The 14,176-nt window shown below is 39.6% G+C and overlaps 1 protein-coding gene across 6 annotated transcripts in view; it reads right to left on the reverse strand.

The window, feature by feature from the left end:
* LOC124283954 (Na(+)/H(+) exchange regulatory cofactor NHE-RF1-like) overlaps positions 1-14,176 on the reverse strand; it is a 90,354-nt gene that overhangs the window by 46,620 nt on the left and 29,558 nt on the right. For 4 of the 6 annotated variants that reach the window (XM_046719991.1, XM_046719994.1, XM_046719993.1 and 1 more), the window contains 3 exons: positions 13,829-13,894; positions 10,440-10,784; positions 6,693-6,770 (listed from right to left, as the gene is read on the reverse strand). In XM_046719991.1, coding sequence (XP_046575947.1) covers positions 6,693-6,770; positions 10,440-10,784; positions 13,829-13,894 — 489 coding nt within the window. The remainder of the gene's footprint in view (positions 1-6,692; positions 6,771-10,439; positions 10,785-13,828; positions 13,895-14,176) is intronic. The other 2 variants (XM_046719997.1, XM_046719998.1) reach the window with 1 other exon arrangement.

Genomic DNA, 14,176 nt, shown 5'->3' on the forward strand with positions numbered 1-14,176 from the left:
TTCTTCCAGATTTAGCCGAGCTGTGGACATAGAGCTCCTATGACCACACTGTGACAATGTTCTGATTTCTGCAAGTCTCACAATTCAATAAGATGCAGATCTGTCAACATTTGTGGGTCAACACGGAAACTGACGATGCAACATACGCCAACGCGAGGAGCACCGGAGACAGCTGTGCAAAGGGACCGAGACAGTTACTCACGACTCTTATCTGGATAAATGACGCATTATCGCAGGTTAATTGTGCTGCAGTGATGACTCACGTTTCACAACGATCTTATGGTCAGTTTTACACGAACAAATCCTGATGGCAGAATTTAGATTGTTATATGTTAAACAATTCCATCTGGCACTCAGGTGCCACTATCAGAACATCACATCTTGGCAACTTACAGAATGTCTCAACCTTTTTTGGATTTGAGTTTATGGTTCTAAAAGCAAACACAAAATCATAAAGTGAGTGAGTGAGTTTAGTTTTACACCGCTTTTAGCAACATTCCAGGAATATCATGGCGGGGGACACCAGAAATGGGCTTCACACAGTGTACCCATGCAGGGAATCAAACATGGGTCTTCAGTGTGACGAGCAAACGCTTTAACCACTAGGCTACCCCGCTGCCTCTCAAAATGCTGAAGAATGACAATATTTACTTTATAATTGTTGTTCTAAGTACACGTTCATCTACACAGATACAAGTTCAAACAAACTAGTTTACAACTTGCATTTTTGTGTTTATTGTTGTGTTTAGCAGATGTGCGTAGAATCTGTTTCAAAGACGCATTACCCCCTGACACGATCAGCCAATGGGGATAGGATCAACTAACAGGAAGTAGATAACTGTGTATACTATCTGCCACACCACTGATAAATGTTGTGGAAATCCACAAGTTCCTACTGCAAGCCAACCAACACGCTCTCTGTCTTGCTCCTCATATAAATAGCATAGGAGCTTAGGGGCCTGGGTGATAGTGTCTCAGAAGACTATACAGATATGACAAATGGGGAAATAACATGTCTGCTGGACTGCCGTGTCACTGACGTTGAGTGTAAGTGTCAAGTACAAGAGTACAACAACAGCTATGAAACGCAAGGTCTGCCACAAACAACCAGTCAGCACTATATATAGATTCAATGAACACTGAACACTCAGTTTTAATGTCCTGGTTATGGTGGGATGTATTTCACAACAAACAAAATTCATTCTGAAATTTAGCCGACTGGGACATAAATCATCCTGGAAACAATACAGATGAATTCTCTCTGCCACAGGAAATCAGTACTGCAGATCTCTTTGAGCACCATAAACTACAACATAAACCGGAGATGAAAGAAGCATTTGTCTAACATCAAAACATTAACATTCAAAGGAACTGCCTCACTTCAGCATAACTTCAGTTGCATAAGAGTATAACACTGCATGAACGTGACCATATTTTCAGGCTGATCAACACTTTCACTGATGCTGCTTTACTTGCTAAAACACAGGTACATGGATATGGCCAATCCAGGGACTCACTTCACGCAGCTATCGTAGAGCTACGACTGTTGCATCTCCTATACTGTACTTACGACACTCATAGCACTAGGATGTCATCCTACAAAACTGGAGGTTCAAGGGACACCCAATAATTAATTTGAGTGAGTGAGTGAGTTAGGTTGTACGCCAATTTTAGCAATATCACTGTGGGGGGGACACCAGAAAATGGGCTTCACATATTGTACCCATGTGAGGAGGGAGTGAGTGAGTTGGGTTTTACGCCGCATTTAGCAATATTCCAGCAATATCACGGCAGGGGACACCATAAATGGGCTTCACACATTGTGCCCATGTGGGGATTCGAACCCGGTCTTAGGCGTGACGAGCAAACACCTTAACCACTAGGCTACCCCACTGCCCTTTTTTCACATGTGAAATAATCCTAACTTTCCTAACAGTGTCTCTTTAAGGTGAGAACATCTCGACCCACAAAAAGAATACATGCCCCTATTGAATGGAACTGAGATAAATAACACAAAAAGCAAACAATTCTACACTGTAGGTTTCTGAAAATACAAGCAGTTGCTTTTCTCATTCTTCACATTTCTTTTCTTCTCAGATGATATATACACTAATCTAATTTCTTCAAAAGAAACAAACAACATGTGAATCATCCCTAACATTCTGCTGCATGTGATCCAAGTCGTGCCCCTGACGTAACCCTGTGTCCTAGCACCGGCATCTACATATCACAGTTTATAGTCACCAAGTCGTATTGCCTAGCAGGCATATGATCTCAGGTTACGTGGATATATACCCCGGCCCCCTGGTGAGTAATTAAGATATATACAACTCTCTGTACTGTCTCCATATCCCAGCCAATCAAGAAAGAACTTTTTTCTTGTTTCCTATGGACAAGATTAAACAAGTCCACTACACCTAGCTGCAGATGAACGTGAAGTTTTCGTCGCTTTCATTGTACAATATGTACAGAAATGGTGGGACATCAACCCGTCTCAGCTATCACGGTTAACAACACAACAGTACTCCACCGTTCCCCCATAACAAATATCAAAGCAATGACACACAGTAAGCAGATTCCTAGGACACAATAAAGCCATCCTTATCAATCCACTGATCCAGGTACATTCCTACCTTCTCAACAATGACAGAACGAACCAAGAAATGTTCAGATAACTGGAATACTGACGCATGCATGGGTTTAACAACAAATAATAGTTTTCATTAGAGCATAACTTCTTTGTTTTGTTTGTTGTTTAACACCACACTCAGCAATATTAAAGCTTACATGGTGGTAGAGCATAGCCCACCACATAGATCTACTGATGCACAATGAGGATGAAAGATTTCCTTCAGAGCTAGTTGCAATATCTGAATATTATGAGACTGAAAAAAATACTGGTTTTATCTTATCAAGCAGCTGCAAACTATAAACAAACTATAATGCAGACAGATAACACACAAACAGGGAGAACACCAGATACACACCTTACTAAATATCAGCCTTGGTGTTAAGAGGATTTATACACCAGATGAATCGTATTACATACCCATTAATACACAATACATTAATACCTGAAATGATCTTCACTCAGCATTATTCAAAATATTGCCGCCTTACAATGCTTAATGAGAACTGCGCAATAATTCATTTATCTTTATTAAGGGGTATAACAGGCGTCACTGAACTATTGATTTTCTGGATGAATTCATGATGATCTTATTGGATAATTTCGTAAAGAGTTTCCTCTTTGCTTCAAATTGCGAACACACAATGCACTGACTGACCGTATTTATTGTCATATTTGACCGAAATTGTGTCATGCAAAAATGTCTATGGACAAAATGGTAATTGACTGCTCACATAAATATGAGTTTGTGACTGGACTGTCATGTTCAGCAACTAAAAGTGTCACATTATGTTAAACATGGTGTGCAGTCTTATCACAGTAACTGGGACAGTACAGCAGATAACATGGTATTACATATCCTATATATCACTAGATGTTTATGACAGGTGCTAGGTCATGCTATAACTTGTTTATACACCACAACCATGCATGTCTCAAGTGACTTGGTCGTCCTGAACTATGTCCTGCCCAGGCAACAAACATGGACTCACCCATCCAGCCCATCATATCGCAGAATGAAACAAGCAACAAATAGCATCTCCCATTCAATTCACAAAACATTTCTTTCACTGACAGCAGATACAGACATGTACAATCAAAATACATCATTCTCAACACTATCTTTATTTTACAAAAGGTAATGTGAAGCATAAATTGTTTTACAAAGTACTATCTGATTATTTTCCGATAATCAGTTTCCTATTCTGATTCTATCAAAAATATGTTCTTGCTCACATCTGACAGGTGCCCCTGATGACTGATAGAAATATTTTGACTTAACTACTAAAATGAAAGTTTACAGATGTTTTCACATTATTTGATACAAGATATGTCAATAATTAATGATAATTACAGAGTCTTGAATATCATTTCATCAGGAGGGTAGAATTCAGTATATAGAATGGTATCTCTCAACATTGTAAAACAAAATTTCAGATAGTTGGCAACAATGTATGCCATATCCAACTTATCCACAAGGACATAATCATGATTAACTGAAGTGGGCGTCGGCTATGCTTGATTGACAGGTGTCATATGACCCATCCCACCATATTATCAATACATCAGTCTACATCACGCTGACAGTGCTCTCAGACACACAGATAAATGATCGTCATAAACATTTACCGCTATTCAAACGCCTCAAGGAAGACAACTTCAGTTAATCTTGTTTGTTTAAAGGTCTTACTAAAGGTATGCATTAACTGTCTCCCACCTGTTCAAAACATGAACTTAACATTCATAAAACTGTCTCCTTTCATTATGGACAAATATAGACATTTTCACAAATCATGGGCCCCAGCGCACTTGCCTCCTCCAACTCATTACTTCATGAGTGAGTGGGTGAGTATTGTTTTACGTCGCTTTTAGCAATATTCCAGCAATATCATGGCGGGGAACACCATTGTGACTACATGAAGGTGCTATCTATACACCACTAATATTCTTACCGACACAATTTCTTTCCATGCATATCCAAAAACTTTTCATACAAAATTCAATTACAAGCAAACTAAGCAAATTAATGCATAATTCACAAATACATAAAAACATAATCAGCATTATTTTACAATGTGTGTACTATAGTTATTCTGGAAAAATATTTGTCGCATGTTGCTTATACCGTGTTTCCCTGAACATAAGCAATGTTTATTAAATATATTTAACAGATAAAACCAAGGATACTAAAGCATTTTTTCTGAATAATTCAAAGATCAATCATTGTTCCAATTCTCTACATAGCCAAACAGTCTCACGACAAACACACGTATGTTCTCCAGGCCTTGGCAAATATTTTACACAGTGGGTCTCGAACATTCCGGGGTCCAAGCTGACAAATGGTTGCCATGCCAAGCAGTAGTGGAAATATCCTGAACCTACCTACCATACCTGCATAATTGAGGAAACGGACTGCCTGACACTTGGCCACGGGTTGGTAACACATTCGACACTCAGGTACATCACAATACTATACTCAATGATGGAATATGTCAGTGGATTTAATGTGTAGTACTTCACTCTACAGTTTCATAATGTAATATATCAAATTATTCCTTCACTGCAAGAGTGAGTGAGTGAGTGAGTTTGGTTTTAAGCCGCTTTTAGCAATATTCCAGCAACATCACAGCGGGGGACACCAGAAATGGGTTTCACACAATGTACCCATGTGGTCACTGCAAGAGCAGTCAGAGATAGACCTAACTACTTTTGAAACTGAATAGCTTTGCCAGTGGCTTATCACATTGGAATGGGTGAGTGAGGGAGTCAGCTGTATTTATCAGTAATTCAGTTTAACTGTTTAGTGTCAGCGTATTGAGTTAGGAAAGAACACAAATATCGTCATTGTAATTTATTTGGCTGGAATAATCTGAGTAATTAGCATGCTTGTTATCATGTCTTAAGTCTCTATTATTGACTGCTTTGTAACAGGTCTTCCCTAACTACTATTGGTTGCTTGGTAACGCGCATTTTCCAGCACAAGTATCGCCTGTTCAGTACATTCCGCCCCTATCATTTGTTGTAAAGTAAGACATCTTCGAGCACAATTATTGGTTGGTTAGTAACATGTCAACTCAATATAACAAGGGTTATTTCAATATCCTTCTAAACAATAACAGTACACAACAAAGGTTATAACATAACATATGCACAATCAGCATGAACAGCATGATTGAATTAATTAGGGTGAAGCACTTCAGATAATACCGCGGAGTGCACCCGTCTTGCGTACACATTACGTCTCTGACTGATGAAAGCTGTCAGGATATATAAAAGATTCATAGAATGCATGCAAGGAGTTATAGAGAGAGTTGAAGATGCTTTAGTCGGTTATGAGTGAGTGAGTGAAACATGGAGGCAAACTTGTCCAATGTATCACAAAAAGAGAATATTTCAGTCTACAGAGTGAGTGTGTGAATACAAATTTAAGCAACTTGGAGGAAACTTACCTATGTGAAAAATCAAACCGAGGCCTAACTCAGAAAAGCCACTACTTTGTTTAACCACCAGACTATATAGCCTACCCTTACAGTCTAGACTTTAAGGCCTCATGGGGCTTGTAGTTCCCCCACTGAAAGTTCCCTGTCAATGAAGTAATAATGGTAACGAATTTCAAATCCCCAGGATCATAATTGTGGTAAATATGAGATTCAAACCAACCCCAAGAGGATAAAGGCAGTTAAGGTGCATTTCCCTTGGCCTTTAATTGGACCAACACATCACAAGTCAGCATTATCAGTAAAGCAGGAGTCGTACCAAGGTGCAGAAAAGACAAGTGAATGTAAAATGGTGAAACATGCTGAAAGAACCGAATCTATTTGAGACTTATTTCCGCATTCAAAATGGGCCTCACACCATTATCCAAGTTGGGAATCAAACCCAGTTCCTCTCTGTTAGAAGTGAATGCTAAAACCACAAGTCTAACTAACTAAACAAACAGACATTAGTCTTGCTATGCTGAGGAGATGAGAGGGTTTAGTCCATAGCCTGTTCTGTTAATTGTTAGTCCATGAGTCTTGCTGAACTTTATCAGTTAGTGACAAGCTTAGTATAAGTGTTTTACCATCTTCAGCTGTTTCCACGGCAACGTCAGCATTTTCTTCAACTTGTTCCACAACGTTTTCCTCAACTTGAGATGATACTGGAAGGTTTCACCACAACTAATATCACATCCGTTACACAAAAACAAAACACAATCCTCTTTTCTCTTTTTTTTGAAAAAGAAAACACAATCCTCTTTTTTTTCCGAAAAAAGGTGCTTGTGCACCTATATGATCTGATGTAGATATACAATATACATTCAAGCCATAAGAGCATGCAGCATATAATAGGAGTGTTAGAGATAAAATATATATTTAATAAAATTTTAAGAAAACATCTCCAGACCAAATGTTTCATTTGGTGATCGTGTCATTGAAACCTGAGCATTATGTCACTCAGCATGTTAATGCAACATGATATCATGTTATTAAGTATCCATTCAGATAATTGCCTTGACCTAAAGCTAACAAAACAATTCACATCACAATGTCATTGAGTTAAGGAAACAATTGGAATACCGGCAAACACAACCCGTTAAAGGCAATATTAGTTGTGTATCATCTTTGTGAAGAATACAATATATTTGATGACAATGAAAATGCAAGTATGTGTCTTAACAGTATATGACACAGGTAGACATGCTTCAAGTGACCAACAAACAAATATAGCAAGAGGCTTGTCAAGTCCTACCACCAAATATTAAGCTGAGTCAGCTCTAAGCCAGTACTGCAGTGAGTGAATCAGTATATGATGGTCAACCATTTTCCAGTTCCAAGCAGCGAGTGAATGTTGTTTTGTGGCATTGTCAGCAATTTTCCCGGTACACACTGTCAGCCTGCACCTGGCTAACATGGGTTAGTAAGCATGTGCAGTGATCCTCATCATTTACATAAGTTCAGAGTAATTGTCTGAGTCAGCAAGGTGAGGTGAGGTGAGGTGAAATTGGGTTTTACGTCGGTACTTGATAATATTTTGCTCATATGACGACGTGGAGTCAGCAAGGTATCATGATACACCATCAGTGCAATGACACAGTCAGTCGAGATCCACGCTTACAGGTGCCACGACACGTAGCTATCCATGACCAACATCATTGTGGCACCAATAAATCCAATAAATCATGACCCATGCTTACAGGTGCCATATTAGGCAATCAGACATGATCCATGCTTTGAGGTGCAAAGATATGCAATCGGTCATGACCCACATCATTGTGGCGGTATGACATGCCGTCAGTCATAATCCATGCATGGAGTGAGTGAGTGAGTTTAGTACATGTGGTAAGCCAGCATCCACGCCATTAAGGCGCCATGAATGGCATCCGCCATGTCAATGTCTCAATGTGTCAGTGTGATGAAGTAATGCACGTCTTGGACTTCAAGCACTCAGGGAAACCCATCTTGAACTTCAAGCACTCAGGGAAACCCATCTTGGACTTCCAGCACTCTGGGAAACCCATCTTGGACTTCCAGCACTCTGGGAAACCCATCTTGGACTTCAAGCACTCAGGGAAACCCATCTTGGACTTCCAGCACTCAGGGAAACCCATCTTGGACTTCCAGCACTCTGGGAAACCCATCTTGGACTTCCAGCACTCTGGGAAACCCATCTTGGACTTCAAGCACTCTGGGAAACCCTTGACTTCAAGCACTTGGGACTTGGACTTCCAGCACTCTGGGAAACCCATCTTGGACTTCAAGCACTCTGGGAAACCCATCTTGGACTTCAAGCACTCTGGGAAACCCATCTTGGACTTCAAGCACTCTGGGAAACCCTTCTTGGACTTCAAGCACTCAGGGAAACCCATAAGCATGGTTATGCAGCTGACAGACCTAGAAACGTCATCAGGACAATACACAATCTGAACGCACCAGCATTCTAGCATCCCAAGAGATGCAGCTTTGTACAAGGCACATGCTGAAGCAATATTTCATAATCAGTCATACACCTGACATCAACTGTTGGTGTTTTGGCTATAATGTGCAAAACATGCAAAGCTGTATACTCATGGCAACAAGCCTTGTATAGACATCACAAGAAACAAAGTCAACACTTAACACGCCTTTCCATTTGCTCCTTTCATCATTCAGCCACACCAGCACACTGACAAGGCAGTTGAGAGTACAGTATCATGCGTGTTCCAGCACTTTTCCATTAATATCTCCCAGTGTTGGAACAACAGGAATCGAACCCGGGTCATTGGAAACACTTAGCCTAGAATGGGTTTGCTCATTGGGGATTAAGTTCTACACATCTATATCATCAGATTTAACCCTAAAACTGTTAGTAAATCAAGAAACATCTGATATTGTTTCAAGTGTCCGATTAAGCTTGAGTCACATACAATTACAGCCATTCATAGATAATGCAGCTGGTGTTGTGAGGTACCAGTCTTCCCATTCACAGACATCAAGCACCTTCTGTCGGGATCAGTGTCCCCACACAGACGCATTCACAGATATCAAGCACCTTCTGTCGGGATCAGTGTCCCCACACAGATGCATTCACAGATATCAAGCACCTTCTGTCGGGATCAGTGTCCCCACACAGATGCATTCACAGATATCAAGCACCTTCTGTCGGGATCAGTGTCCCCACATAGATGCATTCACAGATATCAAGCACCTTCTGTCGGGATCAGTGTCCCCACACAGATGCATTCACAGACATCAAGCACCTATCGGGATCAGTGTCCCAGCACAGATGCATTCACAGATGTCAAGCACCTTCTGTCGGGATCAGTGTCCCCAGACAAATGCATTCACAGATATCAAGCACCTTCTGTCGGGATCAGTGTCCCCACACAGATGCATTCACAGATGTCAAGCAATAGCTGTTTGATGCCAGTCTTCCCAATTGCATGCATTCACAGACATCAAGCACCTGCTGTCAGGGATCATTATGCCAAACTATTGCTACATTGATCAGAGACTGACTGAGTTTGGTTTTACGCCGCTTTTAGCAATATTCCAGCAACATCACGGCGGGGGACACCAGAAATGGGCTTCACACATTGTGCACATGTGGGGATTCGAACCCGGGTCTTCAGCGTGACGAGCCAACGCTTTAACCATTAGGCTACCCCACCGCCCCACATTGATCAGAGAGGGCATGATTAAGCTTCCTATTGCACTGCTTCAGATCAATACCCCACGCCCTCAGCTGTAACATGGACTCAGTACACATGCTGGTTTCATTCACACACAGTAGTCCCTTTCAAGTGGTCTACCTGGCTGTATATTCTACACACATTGTTCAAAGCCATTGTTGGACAAAGTGGACCCTTATTAAGACACTGTAGTCAATTAATTGATCACATCTCCCATTGTCCAAATATGAACACTGAATCTAAAAACTGTCATGCAACGGTCAATAAACTGTTCAGTAATCATTAGACCACACAACCATATTGTATCATTATTTGATCCATATTGTATCCCATTCTCGAAGAGCATGCAACATAAAACCATTACCTGATGAACCTTATTAATAGGAACAAGTGTTCACATGTACATTCTATTGGGTAGGGGTATAGATTATCTGGTATCTATCGACATGGAAGACAATTAGTGAAACAGTAAACAGACAATGTAAGATTTCCACAGGGTTCTGTCATCTGTACAAGTCATGCATATTAACTGCACAAGGGACGACACAAGTTAGACAGGTAGTATTCAACTGATGACCCTTACACCAGGTGTTCGTTGCTCAGCAGGTGAATGCTTCAAGCTGCAAAGCTTACAAACATAGAAACCAATATAGACTTTACCATTTTCAGTTATTTCCGTAACATTGTTTTCTGTCAATTCCTCGGTCACTTCAGCATGTACGTCGTTTGCTGCCTCAACTTCCACCTCGGCAGACTGTGCAACCTCAACTTCATTCTCTAATTCAGATTCAATGCCTTGCAAAGACTCCATGACCTCAGCTGGAGTGTCAGCAAATTCTTCTGAAGTTTGTTCAACTTCTTCGATTGCTGCTGCCGAGGTTTCAGTATCAGCAACGGCTTCAACGGTCTCAGCAACTTCAGCTGAAAGTTGCTGCTCAACTTCAACCTGGTCATTTTCAGCAATATCAGCTGTGACCAAATCCTCAGGAGGGGAAGGAATATCCTCTAAGAAAATAATCATTGTCATGTAATTTCAAATGGTCTTTAACTTTATGAAAGATTAATACAATCATTAGCTTTATCACTTTGCCATTACGTCAAATTAAACTGAAACTTCTTACAGTTACTTTCTTCATCCGTCTTTTGAGCAAACATGACTTCGAAACCACAGCTATGCATATAACACATTGACAACTTATTACAATAAATACAAAATATCAAGTCTTTCGGTTTCAACAACTCAACTCATGTCCTCACAAGGAAATTTACATCAGAATATCAAAACAAGATTTAAGTTAAGAAAGCTTTTCAGAGATAGCACTTGAGAACCATCCCTCTACGTCTACGTGTTTCCAACTCTACCAGCTAGGTGCAGTGCTCATCTACAACTTGACCTAAGGTCAACCGATGGTAGATTATCTATTGTCCTATGACCCTTCTACAAAACAAACATCTTATCTAACATCCGAGTAGAAAAATAATTTATTGAGAAATTGAGCATTATATTGGGACCATTGTAATCTTAAGTTTATCAGTCTATTCATGATGCTCATTCACATTTAAACAATTACTGACTTATTTTCAAAACTAAATTACAACTCCTCTAACTTCCTTCTTGTCCCATGTCAAAAACAGACAAATGTAAAAATACAGTTCATTTTCGGTTGGCATATCTGTTTCACTGAGTACATGACACACAATATACATGGGTTTCACTCGTAAATATTGAACCTTGGATATTCACATTTTCTACACGACATGAGCAGTGGGGGTATCGAAGAAATTGGGGGATACTATGTTTTGTTATGAACAAGCGGAATCCACTTGAAGCAGTTGTTAATAAATGATGATGAAGATGATGAAGAGGAGGATGAACATCAAAGTGGCCTAACAATCCAATAATGCACATGGTAAACTATGACATGGTGTATAAATATTCATAACACTCCTGTATGCATTATCAACTATAATGCACTGAGAAAGCTACAATGTTCTCAAATGTTGCACTGTGTCTTTAATTCAGACATAAATTCTTCCTTTGCCCTCCTGTATCCACAACACATTCAGTATTTATGCGTAAATAGCAGGACTAGACTTGATCATGGTGTTGTTCATGATTAACAATGCAACACCAACATTCCCACACAAATACAACATAGGCAACTGGTTTCCAAGGAAATATCCTGTTATATCATTCACATCATACATTTATTAATTAAGCTTTCAAGATTTCTTGCAACATCATGCACATAACATTCTGTTATTTAGTTACAAAGAAATGTTAATTTTAAGGAAGACAATTTACTTAGAGTGATATTAGTGGCATTCCTATTCAAAGGAAGACGCATGCATTGGCGACGTGCCCTATCTGAGAAATAGCCTTCCACCTGATTAATGCCTAACAGGCACTCAACTCAAATCACAGTTGTGAATAAAGATGAAATGATGTTAGTTGTCAAACAAGTACAGTAGAGCATGGCAGATATATGGAACTTGCTGCCAGGAAAATAGCATGATTTAACTCATCATCTGAAAGTACTATCCTACTACTGAGCAAGTTACTGAAAATTCACAACATTATATGGCATTTATATTTTATAAGAATGAAAAAATGGATTTATGAGAAAATATGATATGTGAAACATGTTACAAAAACTATCAACACTCTTTAAGTATCAAGATAACTAAAAACATTATCATCATCATATAGATGGAGACATGTGAAATATAGGGAGGACCAGTCAATTTCCATGGGGCAGAGGTGGATTCAGAGTCTCCACCAAACACACATATCAGTCTCCAAGGGAGGGTCATATATATTAATATACATATTTATGGAGGGTCAACAAAACAAATTATAATACAAAGTAAAACTTTCGCATTTTGTATTTTCCGAGAATGTCATAAAAAATATACCATCAATGGGAGTCATCCAAAATACTGACAATCATTAGGGGCAGTCATTATTACTGATACAAGAGTGCATCAAAAACGCCTGAAACACATGCACCTACCCTGTAAGAAATGACTGGTCCCCCAAACTGATCTGCAGTTAACTTGTGTTACAGTAGTCAACACAGACAAGAAATCTGTGCAAGATTCAGGTTATTGGCAAGTCAAAGAGACAGCACACAAGGTTAGCAGACACAGAAAATGAATCGGGAAATGATGCACATTCGATGATGAAATGATGCTCAAACAATGAACAAATGATGCTCAAACAATGATCAAATGATGCTTGTGATGATCAAATGATGCTTGTGATGATCAAATGATGCTTGTGATGATCAAATGATGCTTGTGATGTTCAAATGATGCTCATTCGATGATCAAATGATGACCATTCTATGATCAAATGATGCTCAAACAATGATCAAATGATGCTCATTAGTAGCAAACACTGAGAAGAAAGAGACAGTTAAACAACTACAGTCAGTGTAGGAAGAGAAGCATGTCAGCCTAATCAACTGAAGCACACATACCAACCACAAGCACATCTTATTTGTTAAATACAAAATCCGAAAATGGATAGCACTTCTCGAAATAATTAACTCTAGGAAATGCTGTAACTCCTCCCTTCCGCGTCTCGGAGGAAGTGGCCAATTGTCTTTCAGATTCAAGAGAACAAACGAAGATCATTAGTATAAAGGACGTAAATAACCTGTTTGTGTCGAATTAAAGGCACAGTCTGAAGTTTGTACTGTTTTGGCGAGAAATAACAGACAAAAGACTATTAAGTAGGCTCACTTGACCCAGTGCAAGCGACATTTAATAGTTTCCTCAGTTTTGGTATGTTTGAGATGACTCTCGAGCAAATACGACACATAAGCAATTCCACAAATCATCCATGTTTCCAGTTCGAATATATCACACACATTACATTATGGAAAATATTACTTTTAATAAATAGGAAAACAAATACACTATCTTAAACCTAAGCCATGCTTGACAAATTGGTATGTGCTATTCGCTTCATCTTCCTGCACTGTATGCCCTGCACCATCAACAATAGTGACATCCTCTACGACGATGTCATCAACCTCATTTACCAGGTGGCGGGAGCTCGGCTTCCACCTCAGCTGCCTGAGTCGCCTCAACCTGTTCCTGTACTGCCTCTGAAAACACCAGCGAATATACGATCATAACAGCAACGTCTAACTTCATAACGTCATCAGTAAAAGCAGCACCAAAACCCATGACTGCAAATCTCGCAACATTGTCTTTTTTTTTTTACAAAAACCCAACTTACTCAACCCTTGAGTCAAGGCACACATAGTATACTTCTCGGGGAGCTGAGAATAAACTTAAATATAGCTGGTGCATCGGCCAGAATAACACTGGCTTTGAACATTTCTGTGTACTGTATGGTATCTTGACCGACACAAGCAGCCAATCAG

This window comes from Haliotis rubra, unplaced genomic scaffold (assembly GCF_003918875.1).
Source record: "Haliotis rubra isolate DU_JTF1 unplaced genomic scaffold, ASM391887v1 Scf326, whole genome shotgun sequence".
Taxonomy (NCBI): Eukaryota; Metazoa; Mollusca; class Gastropoda; order Lepetellida; family Haliotidae; genus Haliotis; species Haliotis rubra.